Source organism: Austrofundulus limnaeus, unplaced genomic scaffold (genome assembly GCF_001266775.1).
Source record: "Austrofundulus limnaeus strain Quisiro unplaced genomic scaffold, Austrofundulus_limnaeus-1.0 Scaffold853, whole genome shotgun sequence".
Taxonomy (NCBI): Eukaryota; Metazoa; Chordata; class Actinopteri; order Cyprinodontiformes; family Rivulidae; genus Austrofundulus; species Austrofundulus limnaeus.
This window is the reverse complement of record NW_013953255.1, coordinates 50,664-61,325: the sequence shown is the minus strand read 5'-3', so window position 1 is coordinate 61,325 and position 10,662 is coordinate 50,664. Positions and strand designations below refer to the sequence as shown.

The 10,662-nt window shown below is 39.2% G+C and overlaps 1 protein-coding gene across 4 annotated transcripts in view; it reads left to right on the top strand.

Annotated features, from left to right (window-relative positions):
* The first annotated feature begins 152 nt into the window (after positions 1–152).
* otud7b (OTU deubiquitinase 7B) overlaps positions 153–10,662 on the top strand; it is a 14,236-nt gene continuing 3,726 nt past the window's right edge. Inside the window, exons 1-9 of one of the 4 annotated variants that reach the window (XM_014029100.1) lie at positions 153–419; positions 948–1,118; positions 1,333–1,554; positions 2,541–2,642; positions 2,869–2,996; positions 4,377–4,483; positions 4,829–4,956; positions 6,178–6,327; positions 8,079–8,193. In XM_014029100.1, coding sequence (XP_013884554.1) covers positions 335–419; positions 948–1,118; positions 1,333–1,554; positions 2,541–2,642; positions 2,869–2,996; positions 4,377–4,483; positions 4,829–4,956; positions 6,178–6,327; positions 8,079–8,193 — 1,208 coding nt within the window. In that variant the 5' untranslated portion in view covers positions 153–334. Of the gene's footprint in view, positions 420–947; positions 1,119–1,323; positions 1,555–2,540; positions 2,643–2,868; positions 2,997–4,376; positions 4,484–4,828; positions 4,957–6,177; positions 6,328–8,075; positions 8,194–10,662 lie in introns of all 4 variants that reach the window. The other 3 variants (XM_014029099.1, XM_014029098.1, XM_014029097.1) reach the window with 3 other exon arrangements.

The following is a 10,662-nucleotide window of genomic DNA, read 5'->3' as shown; positions in this document are numbered from 1 at the left end:
ATTAAAACCTGCTTGGAAAAAAATAGTTATTTAAAAATAAGTTAACTATCGCTCCTGTCCTCTTATAAAGTGTTTATTGTAGATGTTTCTCATAAAAAGTTTATTGTAGATGTTTTCTCCTCTGATGAACTCGTGTTTCTAAGTTTCTCTTGTCTTTTCTTGTGTTTTTTCCTGTTTTTAGGTGTGGCTGTTAGAGTAGCTCGCAGCAGAGGACTGCTCCACCTCCTCACTCGCTGTGCTGCTGTGGAGAGCAGAGTTCGTGTTTGTTTTCCTTTAGAGTTTTGTTTTTTTATATGCCCGGATGCAGCCAGCAACCTTGTGAATTCATGATCACATGACCGTGGACATGGACGCAGTCCTGTCCGACTTTGTCCGTTCTACTGGTGCTGAACCAGGACTGGCCAGAGACCTGCTGGAGGGTGAGTGAATTACAACCGTTAAAGGAACACCAGGTGAAATACGGCACTCTGATGGATGTTTAATGGAGTTTAAAGTCATAAAGTTTGAGTTTACTGACAAACTAACTTTATATTTTTGCAAACAATAATTGTATTTAGTGTTTTTGTTTTTAATCCATCCCTCTAACCACTCAGGAGTGGGTTGATGAAGATGTAAAGTTAATAACTGGGGATGTTTCTCTCTTACTGTTAACTGGGCTCAGAGATGGAGACAATGTATAGCTGGAGGTAACGTGGCTTGGGTTGCCTAGCAGCAGTGCAAGTTGCAGATAAGAATATGGGCTGTAAAGCAGCAGCAGCAGTAGCAAACTGGGATATTTACCCAAGTGATGGAATGTGCCGGTGGCCTTTGCTTAAGATAAGAGAGCTCAGGTTGCATTGCCTCGTGGTAAATATTTAAACTCAATAAGAATGCGTCATTTGTTTGACTCGGAAAACAAATTCCGGCTGTCAGTCAGTCCGGCTGATGTTTCCTTTCTGCGTCTGCAGGTAAAAACTGGGATTTTACTGCTGCACTCAGCGACTTTGAGCAGCTGCGACAGGTGCATGCCAGCAACCTGACCTATTCCTTCCCGAAAGAAAGGACTTACCAACCTCCTGAGAAAGAGATGGCCAGAGTGGGGCGGCCGATACTCCACCGCCAAGACGAGGTGGTGCAGGGTGAGGCCGGCAGACGAGTTTATGTTGCCTGTTAGACGTAGTTTTTAACAAATCTGTCAAAGTTGTGAATCAGTGAATGAATAATAGTGTTTTTAAGCTTCGACGCTCACGACAGTGATTGATATTCACTCAAATGTAGCCTTTGCTTTTTTCCTAAATGTGTCTTCAAGGTTTGGAGTAACTTTCTTTTTTTGCTGCCTCTCAACTGCCACAGAGAAGCGTCTGTCCCGGGGCATTTCTCACGCCAGTTCAACCATCGTGTCGTTGGCCCGCTCCCACGTCTCGAGCACGGGCGGAAGCAGCAACGAGCCGCTCCTCGACACGCCGCTGTGCACTTTCCAACTGCCGGACCTCACTGTGTACCGAGACGACTTCCGGAGCTTCATCGAGAGGGACCTGATCGAGCAGTCCATGATGGTGGCGCTGGAGAACGCTGGTTAGCACAACTGAAAACTAACTTCCATCTAATATTAACTACTCACCTGTTGGGAGTGGACAAAATAGAATAAATCAATCTGCATTATGGTGTGGTATGAGGGAACAAATTAAGACTATTGCTCAACCAGTGGTTGCTACATCCTTGTAGCAGGAGGCTGTATCTATTCCTTATCCGGCTATTGATCTGATTTACGATAGGTCGGCACCGCTAACTGAGAGGCTGATACTGGCAAATGAGGAGGAGTCATTTGTGTTAGCATTGGAGGGGCTAGTAACTAGCATGGATAAACTACCCTAAGCATCAGAGAGGCTAGCAACTAGCATAGATAAGCTACCCTTAGCATTGGAGAGGCTAGTAAATAGCATGGATAAGCTGGCATTAGCATTGGAGAGGCTAGCAACTAGCATGGATAAGCTGGCATTAGCATTTGAGAGGCTAACGACTAGCATGGATATGCTGGCATTAGCATTGGAGAGGCTAGCAACTAGCATGGATAAGCTACCCTTAGCATCAGAGAGGCTAGCAACTAGCATGGATAAGCTGGCATTAGCATTGGAGAGGCTAGTAACTAGCATGGATAAGCTGGTGTTAGCCTTGGAGAGGCTAGCGACTAGCATGGATAAGCTGGTATTAGCATGAAAGTAGCTAGGGACTAACATGGATAAGCTGGCATTAGCATTGGAGAGGCTAGCGACTAGCATAGATCAGCTGGCTTTAGCATTAGAGAGGCTAGCGTCTAGCATGGATAAGTTACTCTTAGCATTGGAGAGGCTAGTGACTAGCATGGATAAGCTGGTGTTAGCATTGGAGAGGCTAGTGACTAGCATGGATAAGCTGGTGTTAGCATTGGAAAGGTTAGGGCTAAACAGATCTACAGTCATTTATTTATTACCTTAAGTTTGTTTGAATGTGTTAACTTTAAAACAGGTAAAAAGTGACATTTGACTCAGGATGTTGTGGGTTTTTTTTTCATCTGCCTGCAGGTCGGCTAAACTGGTGGACAAAAGTTGTTCCAAACTGTCAAAGTCTGCTGCCTCTGGCAACGAGTGGAGATGGAAACTGTCTGTTACATGCAGCCTCGCTCGGTGAGTTTCAGCTCTGTAAATAAACACTAATGGAGTGTGAACCTTCATGTTGTCAGAGTTTCTGTCAGTTTAGGCTTTAATTGCTTCTTTTCAGCACACATTCATGAACTGTTTGTGAGCTCTCTTGGGACGCCCGTTTAGAAAATGAACAATTCCTTCATAATTGTGAACATTTCTCTGTGCAGGCGTACATGTTTGTGTGTTTACCCTGTGCTTCCTGGTTCAGGTATGTGGGGCTTTCATGATCGTGACTTGATGCTGCGCAAGTCTTTGTACGCGCTGATGGACCACGGCTTGGAGAGGGAAGCCCTGAAGCGCCGGTGGAGGTGGCAGCAGACCCAGCAGAACAAAGAGGTCGGTTACACAAACTGCACGTTTTCTGTCAAGTTAAAGTGACAGTTAGGTCATATAAAGCGTTAATATCTTACCTGTTGTAGATAGCTTCTTGGTTGACCCCAGTTTGGAGAATCATCAGCTAATGAACAGCTGAGACCAAAGTGGATTACTGGCGTTTTATAACAGCTTTGTTAGTTTCACATGACACATAAATATTTTACTTGAAAATTATTATTGTTTGAATGTATTTTTATTTGATTTAATTTTAAATTTTTTTGTGGGGGAAAGGGGGCAGATATAAGATTTTTTGTTCTTTCTGCTGCTTTTCATTTTATTTGTGATTTGGATTTTTTTTTTTTTTTTATTGCATTAAGATTTTTTTTTTGTTGTTTTTAAATGACTAAAAAATGACATCTGGATGCCCTGGATGTGCTACACCTGACTTTCACTGACATTATTTATGTTTGCTAATAACTGCTAATAAAATCATATAAATAACAGTTTAATGTAAAATTAAAGATTTGAAGATAGAAATGGTTTTAAGATCGTAGCAACGCTCTCTGGTCTTAGCTTTGGGTTTAGCTCTTCACTCGTTTTGAACATAAAAACTATTCCTGCAACCTGAGTTTATTTAAAGAGCTATCTACAACAGATAAGATGTTTATTACTTTTTTGCACAACTTTTAAAAGATATTTGCTTCCTTTATGTGGCAGAATATGTCACCTTTCTGTGACAAAACATTTAAAATGCATTAACTCAAATTCATTTTCTTATATTGGAATAAATATTTTATTATTTCAGTAAAAAATGACTTGATAATGTTGAACTTTTGTATCTGTATTTATCCTGTAAACACTTTTCTTTTCATGACCTGCTCACAGTAAGGAGCTCTTGTGCATTCACAGCTGTGTACGCACAACAAATCAAAAAGAGCCTCTTTTTTTAAATGGAACAAAATGCATTTTGTTCTCATGAAAGCAAACTTTGTAGCACAGCAAGAATGTTTTTTTTTTTTTTTTTTAATGTGGTGGCAGGCGGCATGCAGACGCCCACAGGGGAGCTGCCACACAAATAACTGTTTAATATTCACTCATTCTTCAGCCACACCTGAAGTGGCCTGGAGCACACGGCTGAAACCAGAACCGCTCCAGAGGAGCAGTCAGGAGTGCGCTGACTGTTGGTTGTTACATTCGGCAGAATAATAAGACACGGTGTATAGAACTGGGTCTGTGTGGTTCTGTTGTCCCTGCACGAGGAGCACAGAGCTCACAGAGACTCTGGCTTTGGTCGTCAGTCTGTATCCTTGTGAGACGCTACAACGTCAGTGCATGCTTTTGTGACATTTGACACTGCCTCTCTAAATGGCTGCGTGCGCGTCCTTCCTCCTTTCTCTGCAGTCTGGCCTGGTGTACACGGAGGAGGAGTGGCAGAAAGAGTGGAACGAGCTGTTAAAGCTGGCCTCCAGCGAGCCAAGAATCCACTACAGCACCAACGGCACCAACGGGTAGGGTCTGCCTCTGACAATGCAGTGACTGTTAACCCACGACACTTAGTCACAGCCTCGTCCTTTTTCCACGGACAAACGACTCGGACGTGAGGGGCCGGTCGTCATGCAGTCTGTCCTTCACAAGTCTTCTGCATTAAACACACAAACTCACTTTAAAACCACCTAAATGACATGTTGTAATCAGCATCCCTCAATTATAGGTCAGACGTTTTAATTTGACTCCAACATGTCAAACAGCTACTGTACCTGATGAGGTTTAGCTGCAGTGTAAAAGTACTCAAAGTTCAGGATAACCGTTTTGTGTTTGTTTTTTTAACAACTGATTGTTGTCTCTGTCTGCAGAGCTGAGTCCACTGACGAGCCGGTGTACGAGAGTTTAGAGGAGTTTCACGTCTTCGTCCTGGCTCACGTCCTCAGGAGGCCTATTGTTGTGGTGGCTGACACCATGCTGAGGGACTCGGGAGGAGAAGGTGAAAACACCAGAAGCTTCACGTTATTGGTCCATGTGTTGTTTGTTTGTTTATTTACTTATTTCTATATATACTGTATATACTGTATATATATACCAGAACACAGCCGCTGTGATGAAACCGTGGAGAAGACACGTCACCGTGGAGAGCCGTTAACCAATATGCAAATTAGCCTGCAGTACCACTGCTCTACCCATATGAACAGCAAAAAGACGTTTTTAGACCAAATATTAMAGATTTGAACAAATACACACAAAAACATCAGAATTAGCACAGAAACAGTACTATATAACATTTTAGACACATTCTAGACAGTTTATCAGCTAAAAAAAGTTTATTTTGGGGTAAGTTACTCTTTAATATCCGAATAGTATTTGTTTTTCCTCCTTAAAATAACAGCAACAATACCTCATTAGAACAACCAATAATAAGAATCAGACCAAATATTAATGTGTTATTATGGTTAACAAGACAAAATAATTAATCTCTATATGATTATCATGATATATCATCAGGATGATCCAGGTGTCAAAATGTAGCTTAAAAAACAGGAGTCTGAAAATGTGCCGCAGTCATTTTGACCTAATTTGTCTTGATCCTCAGTTTATGTGTTTGGTCACATTTACTGTTTGTCGTGTTTTACTAAATAAACAGAAGCATCTATTAATCTGGTTTTATTTTGGTTTTGTTATTTGTACATTTTTATTGTTGTCTTTAATTTTATTTGAAAAAAAGTGGCAGATATAAGATTTATTTTTCTTTTTGTCTCGTTTTATTTGTGATTTGTAATTTTTATTGTATGTAGAATTTATGTTTTTTTAAAGAGAAATGAATAAACTTAATAAAAATAAATAAATAAATACATACATACATAAAATATTAATCCAAATCAAGGTCAGAAATCAGAATGAGTTGCAGCAGGAAACAAATGTTTAAACATTTATGTTATTTAGTTTTAGGCTTCTTTTTACTACATCAGGCTTTATTAACATTATAGCCATCAGTTTTACTTAACCTGTTTAGTTTTTATTTTCTTTCCAAGCAAGTGTTTTTAGGGAGAAGTTTTCTTCCTGCAGCAAATGAAATATTCTCTCATCATTTAATTAAGTCTAAAATGAGCTTTTACTATTTGACGTAAATCCTCTCCATGTTCTTCCTGGTCAGGAAGCAGCGCAGAGGTCCTACTTTTTGAATAATAACGTATTTAAAACTCTGCTGCAGCCTTTGCTCCCATCCCGTTCGGAGGCATCTACCTGCCGCTGGAGGTGCCAGCTGCCAAGTGCCATCGCTCGCCCCTGGTCCTGGCATACGACCAGGCCCACTTCTCTGCCCTCGTGTCCATGGAGCAGAAGGACAGCTCCAAAGATCAAGGTGAGTCTGCTCTTATCACGCAGGTAAAGTTGTTTTATTTCAAACTGTTTAATAACTGCTTACTTTGTTACTTATTGCTTAGTTTGTCTCCATGATGTGGACTCTTCTCTGGGTTTAGTTTGATGTAATGAGATAAGATGAGATTTAATGACCTTCAAGTTTCACTGTCAGCAAATAAAGGAGGTGCAGAAATCCTCCCTCCTGATGACATTTCCCTGCCTGCTGTTACATTTCTGCACTGCTGCTTCATGTTTGTCAGGGTTTTAATGCATCGGCTCAGCCTTGTTGTGTGAATGCCACACAGGCATTCACACTATTCAGATCGTTTTTTCTTCCGTACGTTTTTCAGCACCTTTCTTGTTCCACAATTTTTGTGCTACTTCAACCATTCATATATCAAAACATTCAGCTCTTTCGTGCAGTGCCTGCTATGATGTTTTGTATTTCAGCTATTTATAGCTTTTTAGCTATTTCAACTTTTTTAGCCACGTTTTTCCCACTGACTTTGAATGGGGCTATTTTCAACAACCTTTAAATAGTTTCTAAATCTTTACAAAACCTTACACAATTTATTCTGGTTGTGCTCTTTTTTACTCCGTTGTGCAATTTTTAGCAACTTTTTTACTAACTTCAGCTGTTTTCTGCTATTTCAGCTACAGTTCTGCTTCTTTGTGCTATTCTTCTGCATTATTTGTGCGTTTTTCTGCTAATTTGAACTATTTATGCTTCTTACAGTTGCTTTCTACTTTATTCAGTTAGTTTCTACAAATTAAGCTAAATTCTAGCTGTTAATAGCTAAAGTTAGCTTTTTAGGCTATATACAAATTTTGTTTGTAACAATTAGAACTTAATTCTGCTAAATTCAGCAAGGTTGTACTCCTTATGCATCCTTATGCAATATAAAATATTTCCAGCYACCTTTTAGCTGTTTTACTAAAACCTTTGGTTGTTTTAGCTATTTTACAAAAATAAAAATAACTTTTAAGTACTTTTATGCTTTTTACTCTGCTAATTTTACAATTTTTACAGCACTTCACCATCTGGGTGCTAAATTCAACTTCTGGCTTCTACTTTTAGTTAGTTTTATGCTAATTTTAGCTGTTTTCTGCTATTTTATCTATAGTTCTTCTATTTTCTACTATTCCTATGCTATTTTTTGCTTTTTGGTGTTTATTTTTTTTTGGTACTTTGTTATGCATGTTTCTTACAGGTGCTTTTTGCTTAATTAAGCTAATTTAGCATGTAGCTTTTTTATGCTATTTCAGCTATATTTTTGCTCCTTTTTTACTGTTTTTTTTCTTTTGCTTCTTTCAGCTTTTAAAGTTTGACTTAGAATGATACTTTTGCTATTAAACATTCTCAGCTCAATTTCAGCAGCTTTCAGCTAATGTTTTAGGCATTCACACTAGCATTTTCACAGGAAATGCAATTTCTCTAGTTTATTTAGTTTTTTAAGGTGAATTAGACACAAGAATGTGTCGAGCATTTTTAAAGAAAACAAAGCAACAAAAACCAACTTTTGCTGCAATGCTGCTCCACCTGAACTGATAAAAACAACTATTGTGTATCATCGGAGCTCAGCCATAGTTTCATTTTTATTTTACCTAGACTTTAAATGTTCAACAATCACTGTCCATGCCTTTTTAAAATAAGGTTTGCCTGATTAAAAATAAAATTAATCATCAGAGCCAACAAGATGAATGTAAAATAAAGTATTATTAATGCACATTTTTGTTTGTTTCCACCAGCAGTTGTGATTCCTCTCACTGACTCGGAGCACAAAATGCTGCCTCTGCACTTTGCTGTGGATCCTGGGAAGGACTGGGAATGGGGAAAGGATGATGCAGATAACGTTATGCTGGCAAGGTAGGTTTAAAAAAAAGTTTTAGTAATTAAACTTAATTCTCCCGTTGTGTGCTCAGAGGTTTATAGTCCCGTCACCAGTCATAAGAGTAATCACGTGTTTGTGAGCGTGAGGAATGTGTCGCAGACAGCTGTCCTTTTAGTGTCAGCGTGCAGGGATTAATCCCTGATTCCAGATTAGCCATACTCACTGTCAGGGACAACAAGATTAGCTGCAAATACTTTGTGTGAATGAACCAAAGGAGCGAGCGCTAAAAATAGCAGCTACGAACAAAAAGACCTTCCACGATTTTCACTGCAGCTGCTGATAATGGACGTCTTACTGCAGTAAAATGTTGGGCAGGTATTTTTACACAAGTAAGTAAAGTTTTATTTATAAAGCGCCTTTCACAGAAATATATTCACAAGGTGCTGTACAATCATCAACAATGTAAAAATGGAGAAAAGATAAAATAAAACATAAGCAACGTAATGAAACATCAAATCAAGATTAAATTCTAAAATTGTAACTCAGACACACGGTCAATGCAGAGCAAAAAATACAAATAATACACAAAACCAAGAGAATGGAGGAGAGAAAAATCTGCCGGATGTTCAATAATAGGAAAAACACATGGTGAGCATTCACTGTGGAGGTAGGCTGGCAGTAATGGTGAAAGGTTAGCTATACGCTTGAGTAAAAAGTGAGTTTTTAGGAGTGACCTGAAAGAGACAATGTTATCAAAGGAGCACAGATTAACAGGGAGTTCATTCCAGAGCCTGGGGGCCACAGAGGAGAAGGACCGGTCACCACAGGTCTTACAGTGAGTGAGGGGAACCATAAGGAGATGTTGATCCTGTGAGCAGAGGTCCCGTCTGGGGTTGTAAGGAGAAATGAGACTTTTAATGTGTTCTGGGGCTTGGTCGTGACGAGCTCTGAAGGTCAGGACCAGGATTTTGAACCAGAAGCCAGTGAAGTTCTGCTAGGATCAGGGAGATGTGGGTGAATTTGGAGGTTCAGGTTAGGAGTCTTGCTGCTGAGTTTTGGACAAGCTGAGGACGAGTTAACTGTTTCTGGTTAAGACAGGTGAACAAGCTGTTACAATAGTCTGAGCAGGTAGAAATGAAAGCATGAATTACCGTTTCCAAGTCTGAAGTGGACAGCAGGGGACGGAGTTTAGAGATATTATGGAGCTGAAAGTAGCATGTAGAAACCAGATTGTTTATGTGTTTATCTAGAGACAGATCTGAGTCAAGATTTACTCCCAGGTTGTTCACATTCTGCTGAACAGTTGAACTCAAAGAGCCGAGATGTTCTTTATTTTCAGGGGCCAGGATCAGTGTCTCTGTCCTACTGAGGTTTAAAAGTAACAAGTTGTCAGACAGCCACTGGTTAACTTTAGTGACACACTTTAAACGAGAGGTGAGCTTGTGGGAGGTGGAGTCATTAGTCATTGTAGTCACAAGTGCTGGTTACGGTAGCTTTGTAAAGGTCGTTGAGTTAAAAGTCCTCTGCAGACACGTCCGGTTACTCAAACTCTCAGAGCCAGTTCAGCATGAAAATAGTTTTTATTTTTAGTCTGACTTTGTAAAAACTCTTTTACTGACTCCATGCGCAAATTTGTCTTGTTTTAACTGTTGACTAAAACAGGTATAGTTCTAATAGTTGCACGATTATGACCCCAACAGGTGAAGCAGGGCTCATATTGTTTTCATAGTTTATTTATTAATTTATTTATTAATTTATTTATTTATTTATTTTTCTTTCAGTGATTTTTGGTCAACCCAGGGTCGACATGCCTGGGACTTGAGAGTCTAAATTCCTTTTATTATTTAAATATTCATGTGTTTGGAGTGTAGTTGTTGTCCTACATACATGTACAACTGGCGCCTGAACTCCTAATTCTCAAATGAGCAGCACCGCAGCAGGAGCACTTTATGAAGGCTGTAAAAACATTAAAGATGAAATACAGTGTTTTTTTTATGCCCCTAATTCTAACGAAGACATTTCTATATTTTATTTTGATTTTCTTCTAAAATCTCAGAGTTCTCTGAATCAGCTTCAGGTGTTTGTAGTTAATAATAAATATCTGCAAAATTTAACCAGGTGTTTCAGTGCCTTTAAATTACACAATAATTTTACTGGAGAAACTTGTCAGTTTGGTAAAAAAATAAAAACTACAGTTAAAAAATATATATTTACCGTATTTTTTGCATTATAAGCCGCACCTGCCATTTTTTAAAAAAAAATCCGCGAACATCAACATATAAGCCGCACCCCCAACATAAAAAAACAGTACACCCAAATTTGCCATCAAAAAAGTGAATTCAACATCAAAACATAAAAAGCAAACCTTTAGGAATTAAAGTCCGGAGGAATACGGTTCATATAAGTGACCTTATTTTGGTAGTTTTCTTTAACAGTTTCTGGTCCAACAAAACGTCTCATTCATCGTCCTCTGGTGCACTGAAACCATCGAAGTCCTCCTCTTC